Source organism: Agelaius phoeniceus, chromosome 16, assembly GCF_051311805.1.
Source record: "Agelaius phoeniceus isolate bAgePho1 chromosome 16, bAgePho1.hap1, whole genome shotgun sequence".
In the NCBI taxonomy this organism is placed as follows: domain Eukaryota; kingdom Metazoa; phylum Chordata; class Aves; order Passeriformes; family Icteridae; genus Agelaius; species Agelaius phoeniceus.
The window spans coordinates 7,055,993-7,070,965 of NC_135280.1; the positions used below are offsets into that span (position 1 = coordinate 7,055,993).

Consider the following 14,973-nt stretch of genomic DNA (forward strand, 5'->3'; position numbering starts at 1 on the left):
TAAGTCATTATCTAACAAAACCCAGCTTTGGTATAGGAAAAAAATATTTAAACTTGTGTATAACTTTCATATTCTCTAAAATTATCATATACGTGATGTATAAACATTGAAAACTAATATTTGGTTTCCCAATAATATTCCCAATTCGGTTTCCCATTCCACTTCATTTTCAGAATCAGTGTATTTCTATAAATGAGGTTCAGCTACTCCTTATCTTTATATATAAATGTATTTATTTTATAAAAGTTTTGATTGCTGCTCAAAGAAGTACAACACACAGTAAATTGCAACAAGAGAGAAGTTATTTACATGAATTCCAGGATGTTGGTACTGATGACAGGCATAACAAGGAAACCCTGCTGAAAGCCTCCAAGTGCTCTAGCTTCCATCTTGAAGACTGCCTAAAATTTTTTTTTACTCAAAATAAGAGAATCATGATAAAAGCTCAAAATATTGGCAAGAATTAAAATTTAAAATGTTAATAAACAGACACTGACTTATTGTGATGAAATCAAGTCCAAACTGACAATGTGTCTCATGGTAGGCCTTCCATGGGGGCAGTTCCAGGGATGCTCAATCTCACCCATATGGGTGATCAGTTTTCTCATTTCCTGCACATTCAGTGCAGTTCCAATCATCACCTGCAAGCAAAGGAAAAAATAAATGAATTCTTTTCTTTTTCCATTTGCCAGCTGACACAGACCAGAGCAGTACTTCAGCTACTACAGCAAATTCTGTGCAAAGCAGTAAAAATAAAAAACACCTTCAATCAGACAATCAGAAGACAAAACACAGCTAACAGTGGGTTCATGAGTGTATTAGTTTGGAACTAAATAAAAAACTAGCAGAAATATTTCCCAAGTAAATGAGATAAAAACAAGAGGAGCAGAAGGAAGGATGTTAGCTGTTGACACTCAGCAGTACATAAACTTGCCCTGCCATACACATGCAGACACAGCCACCTGTCCTACATCAGGAAATGTGGTATTTATGTATTTGAGCACAAACATCAAGTGCAGTACTTACAGACTTCCTGCAAGCTCGAGAAGCAAACATCTGCCTGACCCTGGAGGGCCTGCACATCACTCCAGGGCAGTCACTCAACATGAAAATCAGCTCATCTATGTCTTGTGGCCCAAAAGTCCAGTTTTTGCTTGTTGGCAATGATACCAATTTAACTCTTTGAGTTACAGGAGCTGGAAGGTTTGCAATGACAATAAAGATACAGAGAAGTACAAGAAATTACTTTTTTCTTGAGAGAAAAGCTGAGAAACTACTTTAAAGTGTTATTATGACATGATGTGCATATATAATGTTTAATGTTTTGCATATAATTTTTATATAATGTTTAATCTTTTGATAGATTAACTAACCAAACTGGTAACTATGGCAGTTACTTTTAACATCATCCAAACTCACCATTTTCATTTATGACAAAATCAAAGCCATTTTTTCTGAATATTTCCAGGTTTTCAATCAATACAGTTTCATTTACTGCTGTTAAATTGAGATTTTGAGGCCTGAAATAGAGAAAAAAAGATGGAGCTGCATAGATACACAGTGCAGAGAATTGAAGACTGGTTTCAGAAACAACCTAGAAATAGTTAATACAGAGCTCTGTAGTAAAACTCTTCACTCTGCTGTGTGAAAAAAATAAAATTCACTACTGAGCAGTTGCTTCCAAGTGTTACTGAACAGATGAAGTCAGCTGGGCAGCATTCCCTGCTGCAGGAACAGTCTCCAGTATCCTGCAAACTGTGGAAATCTGTTTGACCACTGTCTTGCTGCACAGCCACAACTGCATCCATGGAATTTGTGTTTCATGTAAGGATTGACTCTTTGAAACACTTTGAATATAAAAACCACTTGAGTCTCAAGTGTTCTGAATGTGTGAAATGCTACATAAAGATAAATCATAGATATCCTTCTGAAACATTGAATTTTCAACTTAAAACATGTTATTATTGTTAAACACTGCAAATACTTACACTATCAGCTTCTGACCTTGGAGAACAGTGTGTTGTTGCAACATCTCAAAGTTGTATTTCTCATCAGTAGCATGTTGGTCAATTATGAAAAGATCAGAATTCAACTTTGCTATTATAAACCCTAAATTGAACTGGCCAATGATTTCCATTTTTGCAAACATTTCTTTACTGTATACAAAAAAAAAAAAAAAAAAAAAGATTATAAATTACACCCTTATCAGTTATCATGTAAAACTTAAAAACTTCTATTTCTCCCCTGCAGAACACACTTTATATTAAAAAAAAAAATCTCATTTAAGCAGGATATAAGTGTTGAAAATCTGAGGCCATTTCTGGCAGAACAAAATCCATCACTGAGGCAGGTTTCCCCCATTTGTGGTAATAAATTAGAAGCAGGCAGTATGCCAACAGCCCAGGTAAGTAACCCTGAAGATGGCATCGTGGTTCTGAAGGCAGCTGATACATATTTGCCTTCTTTTCACAATTAAAGACTTTCCTAACACATTTTTTAACCCCAAATATTAACAAATCACAGACACTGACTGTCCCCTGACCACCTGAATGTAACTTATTTTTCCAGGCATGTCTCAGCAAATGCCATTCACACAAGGGAGGAATATGAGCTATGCAGTCTTTTCAGTGTGCTGTCTGTCATGAAATTTGTGTTTCTCTGACTGAATTGCAGTTTACAAGGCTGATCTAAGCCAAATCTATGAAGTTTGTGGCCTTTTTAGTGTCTTTTTCCACATTCTGTTTGCACTTAGTTCAAGTAGCTGCTCTGTCAGTTAAATAACTCAAATAGGGTTTTTTTTGTGACATAAATAAAAAATAGACCCAAACCTAGCAGGTACATGTAAGGCTCTTGCCCACCCTCAAGACAGGTCTTATATTTTTGCTTAACTAATTCTATGAACTGATGAGTAAAACATATTAAACAAGTGAAAGCAGAAATACCTGATCTCTTTTCTTAATTCATCTTCTGCTACTTTATTGTCCCCAGGACTAATTTTTGCTTTAAATCTTCTGTAATTTTCAGTTTCTGTATTTTTCTGTTGTTGCTGTATTACCTTTTTTACTTTTTCTGCCAAAACCTTCATAGAGAATTCAAGAGGCACAATTTTCTTTTTAACTTCCACCAGTACATCAACATTAGTGTCCTTCACTTCAGGATATTTACCTGCCTTGGAATCATCTGCTTCACTTTTAAAGTTTCTGCTTTTAAAACGTTTTATTCTTGGGGAACAATTATTGGCTTCTTGAGAGAATTTGTTTTGATCAGTGCAGTCATTCACTTGATCCAGCTCAGCTTCAGTGCCCAGGACCTGAACATCACAGTCCAATGATTTCTTACTGCATCCAGCAGTTTTAAGACATTGCTTCTGCATCTGTTCTTCTGTGCCACAGAATTCTTCCTCAGAATTAACTGCACTTTCACTGTTGATGCAGCTTCCAGCTTCTGGTGTGCTACATCCAGCATCTGACTCTGAAATACTACAGAATCCAGAATCTGAAGCATCTTCTAATTTTCTCAAGTGTCTCCTTGGAATTGACACCTTGGAGTCCAACTTATGCCAACTTTCAGCCTTCTTAGTCAAGACAGCCTTTTGAATCTTTACAGTGCCCCCAGTGGTATCGAGTAACCTCTGTCTAGGGGAACTGTGCTGCTCTTTTACCTTTTTAGAGCTTTGAAAATGACTTTCTGTTGCTTGATGGAGAGAGAATGACTCCCTTAATCTGGCAAGAGTCATTATTCTTTTGCCTCCACCACTTGGACTTTCAGCCTCAGAGTCAGACAGGGTGTCTGCCTGAGGCTTTTCTGCCTCTTCAGGAAGTATCTTCCTCCAGTTACCTAATGAAATCAGAATACAGAGTATTTCAAGATTCTGAGGTAGCTGGAAACATAAATTAAATTATGTGCTTTAGGAAAAGGAATGAAAAGAGGTAGAAAAATAGCAAATAGCTCAAAGGAGCCCTGAAGCTTCAGACAATGAGTATAGGGCTGAAATGTATTAATAGCAAACACAGAAACAGTTACATCTTGAGGACATTTAATGACACTACTAAGAATGAATTTGTATTCTCTTTTTAAACTGGAACAGTAATCAGTCCAATCAGCACATTTATATTATCAAGAGTTTAATGACAGAGTGACAATGAAAAGTGAGCTGCTCTTACACTTTCATGGTCACTATAAAATTCCATTGGCAAAGTGTTAAGGAGGTGGCACAACAGGCACTTAGAGTATATGGGATTTGCTGGTCATTAGAGGACTTCAACCCCATCAACTGCCAGTGCAACAAGGATTTTACTGAAGGTTAATTTAAAATAACAGTGAGAATCAGGTTACAACTGATTCTGTATGTCAGCAAAAAGGAAAATTAGAGGGGGCTCTGTTGAATGAAAAGAGGAGAATGAGATGATCTTGACTTGGGAAAGCAGTCTTGAAAGACTACACAGTCACAAGAGAATCAGCAATTTCTGTAGGTAGCAGAAAATAATTGAAGTTTAAAACCCAATAAACTCATAATTAATTTTCATATTTTATTTATGACCCATTGACCATTTTTTCTCAAAGACATTTTCATAAAAAAACATAGGTCTCTTTAGTATCTTGGGAGAAATCTTTTGCAAGCATTATCAATTAATTCTGGGTGAATTTTTTGTTCACAAAGTTGACTGTAAATCCTGCTGTGCTGGCATGTGTCATTTCCATAACAATCACTTAATAACTTTGTGTCCTTCTTTATTTTTGGTTTAATTTTTTTTTAAATTTCTTCTTTGGGTTTTTACAAACACATTTTCCCATTTTTAATCCTCTGCCATATATCATACTCAAAACTTCCACATTTTGTGTCCTACCTGCAATGTCCAGAAGTTTCTGATTGACATTGAGTTTGTTAACATCACTACCAAACATCTCCATCAGAGAAGTCTTTAGAATTGCTAATAAAAACTTTTCCTCCTGAAGTAAAATTTGCCTTTTGTCAGGAGTTACATTGATGTCAACACACTCTGGAAAAAAAAAAAAGAAAAATAACTGCTTTACAAATAAAATGCAATGTTATTGCACAGAATTAGTTCTGGTTTGTTTGTCATTTTGTCTGCAAATCAGATTTAACTGTCTCAGCATCCCAGCAAACATGATACAAGTTTTCTTGTATTTAAGATAACCTCTTCCTCATCACTTAAGAAGTTATTTTTGAGTGTTGAAAAGGTGGAGGGGAAAAATAGTGGAACCACAGCTGGATTCTATTTCTCCCTCACCAACTGAGCATTAAAACATCTCCAGAGTGCAGGAAGTCATACAGATGAAAATGACAATATTCTCTAAATACAAACATCATTGAAGAATAAATTGTAATAGCCTTTACTGAAGTTACTAAAAATTATTCAGAACGTACCAGAATCTACCCCAATGTTAAGGACAACAAATGGATACTGGTGTTTATTGTGTAAGTGATAAACTTCATTCACAATCTTGACAACCTGCAAAAAAGGTGGAAAACCAATAAATTTCAAAAACATTATCTTCTATTTTGCACCAGTGTCTATTAATTAATGTACTAAAATGTATATTGTACGATTAAGATCTTATTCCCTCAAACAGACACAATAAGACAGCAACCTGAGACAGAGGAACTTCTACTACCAGAAACAAACCCAGACAGGAGCCACTGCTGCTGATGTTTCCAGAGAACACTGAGTTGGTGGGGTGATGTGTTCAAGCAGCCGCTCACCTTGGCGGGGTCGCAGGGCCGCTGGTTGACAAAGAAGAACTGCCTGTCTGTCGTGCTGCGCCCCACGCCCTGAGCACAGCGGGACACGAAGCCGCCAATGCTGTGGGACAGACAAGGAGAGAGCGAGGGAAGGAATTTATACAGGGCCTAAGGAAACACCATTACACAGCACCAGTGAGTATGGAAATACACATCTCCTCTCCCAGTTCCTTGTCTGACAAGGGCTACTACAAAACTGCATCCCAATATCTACTGTGCTGTTCTTGGCTCTTCTCAATACTATAAATCACACCTTTTTTTTTTAATTTATTATTTATTATTTTAAATTTTGGTTTATGGTAAAGTGCCACAGGCAGCAGTGGTTTGTACTTTCTAATTACCTATAAAGATTTTGTGGCATGTCAGCAGGGTTGAGTCCATATTCTTCACAAACAGCTTCACTAGGAGGAAGCTGAACAAAAGGAATAAGGCTCTGCAACTGAAAAAAAAAAAAAAAGGCAAGGAAGTGAAACATCAAACCTATATAGATTTTCCCCATCTATTTTATTGTCATTTATTAGCTTTAAAATTTATTTGAGAAAAATGGTGGGTTTTGGCTGACCAAGAGCTGACCAAGACAAACACTTAAAATATCCAAACCTACTAGAAGATAATAGCACTGTTTGCTGAGAAACAGAAAAATTCCTCTAAAAAATGCCTGTTTTCATCCTTTGATATCACAACCTGTACTTCAGTTATTTCACAGACCCTTACATTAAATGTACACAGACAGAGGAACAAAGTGATTGACAGTTTGACATACATATGACCTAAGCAAGTTCCATGCTAAAATAAAGGGTAAAAAGAGTAACAGGAGTTTCTTTTGAAAGGAAAATAAAACACTATTAAAAATGTGTTATTTGAATCACAAGCTCCCTAAGAACAGCTATGTTTACCAGAAACATCTTCCCAGTCATGCCACTGTTATTTTTCTGCCATTAGAGCAGCTCCTATCAATTAAGGTATTCAATATTAAGAAACAGGCTATAAGCTAAACATTCTATGTATGGGTGCTGTGGAGGGAAAAATTGTTTCTCAACAGCCAGCAGCTTTCAACTACTCAATACTTCTGATGACTGTAATATACAGGTGTAGGAAGGATGTTTTTGAGCTTTTTTTAATCTCTGCTCTCATCTTTTTGTAGCTATTCCTTAGAAAGCATCACAGTCTACAGCTTTACAATCTGACTGCAATCCCATTTAAAGCTTATCCAGAATAAAACTTCGTTTCATAGGAAGAGCTTGCCAAAGTGGATAGACCTCAGTTTGCTGTTCTTCAGTTAAGACTTTCACATCACACCATTTGAAGGATTTTTTAAATTGCTTATTCTTGTGGCACACAGTCCATCTGCTGACACAACAGCTCTTAAAACTGGTTTCAGAGGGATATTAAGCCATAACCCCATTTCCTAAACAATTTCTAAAACATCTCTGAGCAGATCCAGGACTTTCAGTGTCCATGGAGGCCGTGGTGTCTCTCCTCTGTCGGCCTCTGGGGTGTGCTGCAGACCTACACTCCAACCTCTCACACTTAGTAAATATTAAAAATCCCTCGATACAGCTACATCCTCTCTCTTTTCAAATATAAAAGCAGTACCTGTTTTTGTCCAAATACTGCTCCAATGTTCTCCTTTAAACTGGGACTTCCAGCAGTGGATATCACACAGCTTTTTTTCCCCTGGCCAATTTGATTAGTGCAGTTAATCCTCACTCCTTTGGAGACAATACAGTAGGCCTGCAACAGCTGGACCATTTTTGCATATTCCTATTAAAGGAAAAAGAAAGTTCAAATTCATATGAAATCTCTTTTTAAAACACAAATGTATAAACAAAACATTCAATATCTGCAGGTAACAAAGGGGGGGAGTTTTATTCTTAAAATCTTTACAACTAAATTTAAAATATATATATATATATATGAAAAATAGAACTTTAAAAATAAACAGGATGTTTACAAGACATATTCAGCCACAACACAGCAGTCCCTGGTTTTAAAATACAGATAAGTGATCATGATATGGATTCTTTTCAAAATCTGAGAATGTACCTTTAAATCCAAATATTGCAAAATAGAAGAGAAAAGCATACAAGAAGACTTTTGTTATTTGATTAAGATGTAAGACAGGCATGAAATAGTCTGTAATCAGTACATTCTACAGAGAAGTGAATTTCATTCAGCAGTGAATAAATTCTGGGGGACAATACTCCCTTGAATTGCCAATTTCTGACCTTTTTGATGTTCCTTTGGAACTCTTTATGCCGCACTGGTAAGGTATAAAAGAGCTGCTGGATGCTGACAGTGGTTCCCTGCTGCCGTGGGAAAGGAGTCCTCTGAGTAATTCTGCCATTGTGGTCAAACACCAAACGAGTCCCAACCTTTGCTGACTTGTGGCAGGTGAAAATGGTAACATCACTAGTGGGAGGACAGAGGCAACAGAATTATTCACTGAGCACCATTTTATCTTATCTATTCCTCATGACAAGCAGCATAGAAACTACAGCAATACTATCAATTTTATTAAAACAACTCTTCCCCATACACAACTAAGAACCTGCTCTTCAGAGTAGTGTAACATTTCCACAGCTACACATTCTTATTTGTATCCCTTTCATCCCCCTCTTATAGAGCTCAGTGTTAAAATCTAGTTTTGCTGAACACTACATTCCCATTCTAATAGATACCAGCAGCACTGTGTACAAAGGCTGATTTCAAATGTATACTTGGTCTGAAAGAAATTTATTACAGCCTTAATGAGTTACAGCCTAACAACCAGCACTTAAAATTACAGTGCTTTACATCAGAGGATGAAATACTCATGCAAATACACTATTCCACCCTGTAAAGATCTGCATCCTTAAGTAACACCAAATTTTGTATATAAAATGACCAATTAGGTGCTTAGAAACACAGAATAATTTTGGTTGGAAATGACTCAGGATGTCATGCAACCTATTTCTCAAAACTGACCTGACAGTAAGGAACTGGAAGTTTCCAAAGCCCCACTCTGTCAATAATGGTAAACTGAAAGGGTGCAGTGCTTTTGTGCATATAGTAACTTCCTACTTCTAATAAATAATATTAATTACCTTAATGCACACAGTGAACTCAAAGCTTCACCTCGAAACCCAAATGTTTCAACATGTATTAGATCAGAAAAATCTTGTATCTTTGATGTGTAATGTTTCAGAGCTGGAAAAAGATATTTCAAATTTACATTTTACTTCAAAGTGCCACTGGTCTATGCAAGTACATTTTGTATGCATATCAAGAAGCAAAACACCTTCTGTATTATTCACTGCATTTTACATAACCATTAAAGACAAAATACTGCTTGCTTTCCCTTTTTCCTATAAACAAGATCTCTTTAAAATCCTCAGCTGCACCTGCTATTTCACACTTACATCACAGATTTATTCAGCATTATTGCTACAAGCTCTACAAGATGCCTCAGAGCAGGACACAGTACCTGCCTCTGCTGCTGCTGGACCTGTCCCAGACTGTGCCCTGCCAGAAAGCAGCAGCAGCAGCCTGTGCTGGGCATGGGGCACAGAGGGCAAGCCCAGGCACCACCACAGCTGAGGAGACTCCAACCACACCATCAGTGCAGCACCAGTCACCAGCTGACAAACTGAGCCAGCAGCAGCAGCCCTGGACTTTCACTGGGCTGGAACAGCAGCACTTTGAGTTTCTGATGAGCTAAAATTGCACAGTGAGCACCAAAATTACTGAGTAATAACCTATGGGGCAAAGATTCCGAGGTGTTTTATCAAAAAAGAAATGGCAGCATTTCCACTGCAGTGGCTAGTTAGATTCATCATTCATCATTTGTTTCTGCTCCCATTTTGTGCAATTCCAAACTAGCAAATGGGAAGGTTGACAGTCAGGGCAAGGTCAGCTCCCCTTCAGCAAATACTCGAGTTTATAATTCACCTTCCCAAAGCAGCCCCTTCCACACAGCTCAACTCCTTCAACAACGACCAATGATTCAACATGAATTAATCTACATGGACTTTTATAAGATTTTCTCCTCTGTGATTATTTGTATTGCTTGTGCCACTTAAATAAGCTAAGGAACCAAAGTCTATTTCTGAGTTACAAGAACTATAACCACAAGAGCACTACAGAAGATCAGCCTAGTGTTGCTCAAGTCTTGCAGGTAACACACACATTATGTAAAAACCAAGTGTCCATTAAATATGATTGATTAAACTAAATGCCACATCTAAATTACAAAAAAAATTCAACTTACTCAAGCCTTCAAAGTTTTCCTCTTCCACTCCACCTCCATTATCTGAAACTTCTATCAGTTCTGCCCCATGATCTTTAAGCTTTATCTCTACAAAATTGAGTCATAAAGTATTTTAATTCTTTATGTTCACACATAGTGTTTGGTATCAATTTTGTACTTGAAGTCAATTTTTCAAATAACAGCTTTCCATGTCAAAATTGAATAATAACAGAAAACAAACAAACAAAAACCCCCTAACCTCTGACAGCTGTCAAAAGTTAGGTCAATCTAATGCAAACCAGTCTGTAGTTTCAGGCAATTCAGCTTCACTGAACTTTTGTCTAAACAGAAGTTTTCCCAATTATCCCAGCCACCATCCTGGAAGCTCTGGAAGCCAGTCCTGCCTTTACCCTGTGCTAGCCCTAGGCTGGCACAGCCTGATCATTACTCCTGCATGGAACAACCCCTTTATGAGTGGCCAAAGGGGCCACTAGAAATTAAATAACACAATCTCACATGCTGCTAGGAATGCAGCTGGAGTCTGGGAATCAGAATGTTTTATTAACCTGAGGTGGAAAACCACTGCAAAGATGCTTGCCCCGAACAGAAAGTATTTACACGGATTTGTTAACATGCACTCGGTTTTGAGGGAAAAGACGTGCTTTAGAATCCTATGGAAAGTTCTAAAACTCGAGGAAGAGTTACCGATGTTGGTAGCTCCGGCATCCAGGCTGTTCTCCACCAGCTCTTTCACGGCAGTGCCGAGGTTCAGCACGACCTGCCCTGAGCAGATGCGATGCACAGACCGGCGGTCGATGGGCCGGATGGCCCCGGCGGGCTGCGGGCTGGGGACAGAGGGACAGCAAACCACGGGCAGCGGTGAGAGCGGGCAGAAACCCCAGCCAGGCTTCCCCAAGCGAGCGGGGAGGGGAGGCAGGAACCAGAAGAAGCCGGAACCGCGCCGGCGGCCGGGGTACGGCCCGTGCGAGGAGCGCGGCTCCCGTGAGGGGAGCAAAGCGGCCTGGGCAGGGGGTGCGAGCGTGGGGACCAGGGCCGGTACCGGGTCGGTGCACGCACTCACCAGGGCGCAGCCGCCTCCATCGGGGCCCCGGCGGGGCGGGACGGGCCGCGCTCTCCTCAGGTTCCCGCCCCGCTCGCTCAGCGCTAGGAGCGGCCGGAGCGCGCCCGCCCCACATGGACGGCGCTCCCGGCCCGGCGGCGCAACCCGCCCACCGTCCTGTGGGGACGCGCTCCGCGACTCAACGCCGGCCAATGGCAGGAGGGCGGGCGGGCGATCCCGTAGCCCATTGGGTGCCACGCATGTCACTCACGCGCCGCTCCGCCAATGGGCGCGGGGGTGGGCGGGCCGGCGGCGGCGGAGTGGGCGCGCGGCGGGCCGGGAGCCGCCATGCCCGCGATGTACAAGGTGCGGCCGCTGCACAGCGCGGCGGTGCTGGCGGAGCACCTGCCCAGCTGCATGTACCCCCTGCCCAACCTGCACCGCGCCCCCGGCACCTCCGCGCCGCCGCAGGTACGAGCGAGGGGTGGGCGGAAAGACCTGCTTGGGCTGCGGCCCGCGGTGCTCGCTCTGGCGAGGTCATGCGGCTGCTGGGCCGGTATTCCCTCCGGTGAGAGCCCCAGCTCCGGTAGGAACCGGGAGGAGCCTCCGGTGCCGGAGAGCTCCCGGGACCGAGTCCCACCGCCTCAGCCCCCAGGAGGGGCCCTGGCTCCGCCTCGCCGTAAGCGGCGCGACCGAGGGTTAAATAAAATCAACGTTTTCAAGAATTTCTCTGTAATGTTTTTAAAGTCTTCCGCAGTTCTCATTTTAACTTTTCTGGGCTCTCGCGTGTGTCCCTGTGGTGGTTTTTGTGTTTGAATGGCCGTGCTGAGCGCCCAGCAGGCCTCGCTCCGTCCTGCTGCATCATCGCTCTGCTGCCTCGGCTCGGGCTCCGGCCAGCTACGCACCCTCAGTCTCAGTTTCTAGTTTCAGTTTCTTTTGCCTTAAATAAGACGAAAAACGCCAAATACTGCGTTACATAGGTCTAGTTGAGCAGCCTCTCTCCAGTGCCAGGAGTGCTTGGCATTCTCACAGGCCGCTTGTGGCCAATTTTAGCTTGATGCCATCCTGGATTTGCTGTGCCCTCACCCAGGCTGATGGTGGAGGCACTGAGGAGGAGTAACTTTGGGGCAGAACTTAACAGAAATGCTGATGAAATGCCTTCCCATTGCAAAGTATGGAATTGTGTATACTAACTAAATAATGGCCACTTAACAGGTCTTGTCTATGAGAATATTATGTTAAGTGGATATAAAGATTTTACTTGGATACTTTATCTCTTCATCCATGATAGTTTGGGTTTGTTTAATCGTTACTCAGGATGCTTAGAAATAGGCTATTTGAAAATTTTTCTTTAATGTTATTTTTAAGCTTGTAGACTTAAAACCTGCCACAGGAATATATTTTTCATCTTCTTTTAAAAGATTGTAAGATGAGTTGCTTGTAAGGTAATACAGATTAAAAGCTGCATTGGTATTAACATGTATTTTTTCCACTATAATTTATATTCTCTGAGACAAAGACTGAATCCACACAATATACCATCCATCTAAACTTGCAGAGCTTTTTACTTTTATTAACTACCTGATTTTCAAAGTTTCCTTGTTTGGCCACTGTACCGCAGACTTACCAACTTTGCTCTTTTGAGCTGAAAAGAACCTGACAAGCTGTCTTTGATTTTTCAGTCATTGTTCAGCACTTCACTGCCAACTCTTTGTCTGATTTTGATTGTGTTACAGAGTTTGCTGTAACTAATGGCTTAAAGGAACCTATGAAGCAGGAAGATTTCAGGAATTTATTAAACATGCCATTTCACCACACTCATACAGACAAGAGATTACTGATAGACATAAGCCCATGGTCTGGCTATTTGAAAGTCTTTAATCTTTCAGAACTTAATCTTAAGAGAGCTGTAGACTGTTTTGACACTCAGTTGAGTGAATGTGTACATGGCCTTGTTTTTCCCTCTCCTGTAGGAGGAGGCTGACCCATCACTTCAAGCACTTGAATCCCGCCAGGAAGAGATTCTGAAGCGCTTGTATGAACTGAAGAGTGCTGTGGATGGACTCTCCAAGATGATACAAACCCCAGATGCTGACTTTGATGTAACAAATATCATTCAAACTGATGAATTTTCTCCTTTGTCAACAAATGGAGCAGATTTAGATCTGATGCTTGGAAAGGTGAGTTTAGTTGAGCAGCTACATTGGTACTTTCTCAACATTCCATTTTCAGGGCTGGAAGGGGGGCATTAAAACCTGGGACACTCAGAACTCAATACACAACCTACAGTTGCCATTTAATTACATGTCAAGGAAGGAATGTATTTAAAGGTTTAAACAAGTTTTAAATGTCCAAGCTTGAATTTATTTACTTTAATATCGTTAGAATTTCAGATACACATATGCATGACTATGTACATTTTGGTGTCAAATGAAAGCAATAGTTATGAGTATGATCTGGAATGTGTCTTACCTGCTGAATGTTTTACTTTCCATTCAGGATTATGGAGCCCTGAAAGATGTTGTCATCAATGCAAATCCTTCTCTACCTCCACTGTCACTGTTAGTGATACACAGTCTGCTTTGTGAGCGGTACAAAATATTATCAGCTGTTCACACACATTCATCAGTGAAAAGTGTGCCAGAAAACCTCTTGAAATGCTTTGGAGAGCAGACTAAGAAGCAGCCACGTCATGAGTATCAGTTGGGCTTTACTCTGATTTGGAAAGATGGTAAGAAGGAAATTTTTAGATCAATATTTTACAATAGATGAGAAAATGAAACTTGTGCTATAAACCCTTACACAGAGATGCCTCATTGTCCCTGTGCTGACATATGGTGGATATGAAGAAGCAGGAAACATTTTTGTTCTCTTTTCATAGCTGTGAACCATGCTGGGCCAGAAGAGGAAGATTCTTGTTCATAGTTACTGCTGTTAAAATACATGTGGCATTGACAGGGTTGTTTGTACCCTCTGGTTTTGGGGTTTTTAAAAAATGTTTTTTAGTTTCTACAAATAAGGTAACTAGAAGAGAAATTACGGAGGAGATTTGGCTAAATTTTTCAAAAAGTGATGTCTTTATCCCACAAGACTGAAAACTGCTCATCAGGTTAATGATATTAACAGTGATGCTGGCATCACAAATGTTCATCATGGAATTGCCATTCTAGTAATTTCTTTACTCTGTTGGATTCACTTTCATGTTTTTTCCTGTTAATTTCAGTTCCCAAACCCCAGATGAAGTTCAGCATTCAAACCATGTGCCCCATAGAAGGAGAAGGGAACATCGCTCGATTTCTCTTTTCCCTGTTTGGGCAGAAGTACAATGCAGTTACCTCGACTCTGATCGACAGCTGGGTGGACACAGCCCTCTTCCAGCTGAAGGAAGGCAGCAGCAAGGAGAGAGGAGCAGTGCTGCGCTCCATGAACGCTGCCCTGGGCAGGAGCCCGTGGCTGGTGGGCAGTGAACTGACACTGGCTGATGTGGTGGCGTGGAGCGCGCTGCAGCAGACGGGCACGGCCGGCAGCGCCCCCGCCAACGTGCACAAGTGGATGAAATCCTGTGAGAATCTGGCACCTTTCAGCTCTGTCATGAAGCTACTCAAGTGAGCCCCTACCCTTCACAGTGATGTTGTTTTAATCTTACTCCACCTCATGTCTGCTGTAATGTTTGAGTCCTTTCTGAGATGTATTTTAGGTATTACAGTTGGACAGAATCCTAAAATAATAAAAGCATTACAGCTGCCTTTTGGGTGTGACCTTCCTTTTTTGTAACTCTTGTGTAACACGGCTACGGTATGTAAATTAATCCTACATAAACACAGCCTGTGCTCTTAGTTTTTCCACTGCAACGTGATTCTTTTCTCAGGAGCCTTTGGTCAAGGCAAAAGGATAAATACCTTTTAAGAACAGACAGCCAAA

The 14,973-nt window shown here is 40.7% G+C and overlaps 2 protein-coding genes across 2 annotated transcripts; one reads left to right on the forward strand and one right to left on the reverse strand.

Moving 5' to 3' along the window:
• Window positions 1-210: 210 nt before the first annotated feature.
• On the reverse strand, window positions 211-11,231 carry PMS2 (PMS1 homolog 2, mismatch repair system component). Its single transcript, XM_054643549.2, has 15 exons — window positions 11,074-11,231; window positions 10,698-10,837; window positions 10,014-10,100; window positions 8,851-8,953; window positions 7,993-8,176; window positions 7,361-7,528; window positions 6,106-6,203; window positions 5,726-5,825; window positions 5,390-5,474; window positions 4,848-5,000; window positions 2,943-3,837; window positions 1,989-2,156; window positions 1,420-1,520; window positions 1,027-1,196; window positions 211-641 (listed from the first exon to the last, which is right to left on the reverse strand). The coding sequence occupies exons 1-15, from the start codon at window positions 11,091-11,093 to the stop codon at window positions 498-500; spliced, it is 2,616 nt and encodes an 871-aa protein (XP_054499524.2). The 5' UTR covers window positions 11,094-11,231; the 3' UTR covers window positions 211-497.
• Window positions 11,232-11,347: 116 nt separating this feature from the next.
• On the forward strand, window positions 11,348-14,798 carry AIMP2 (aminoacyl tRNA synthetase complex interacting multifunctional protein 2). Its single transcript, XM_054643810.2, has 4 exons — window positions 11,348-11,523; window positions 13,026-13,232; window positions 13,552-13,783; window positions 14,276-14,798. Exons 1-4 carry the CDS (start codon window positions 11,401-11,403, stop codon window positions 14,659-14,661), a joined length of 948 nt encoding a protein of 315 aa, XP_054499785.2. The 5' UTR covers window positions 11,348-11,400; the 3' UTR covers window positions 14,662-14,798.
• The last annotated feature ends 175 nt before the right edge of the window (window positions 14,799-14,973 follow it).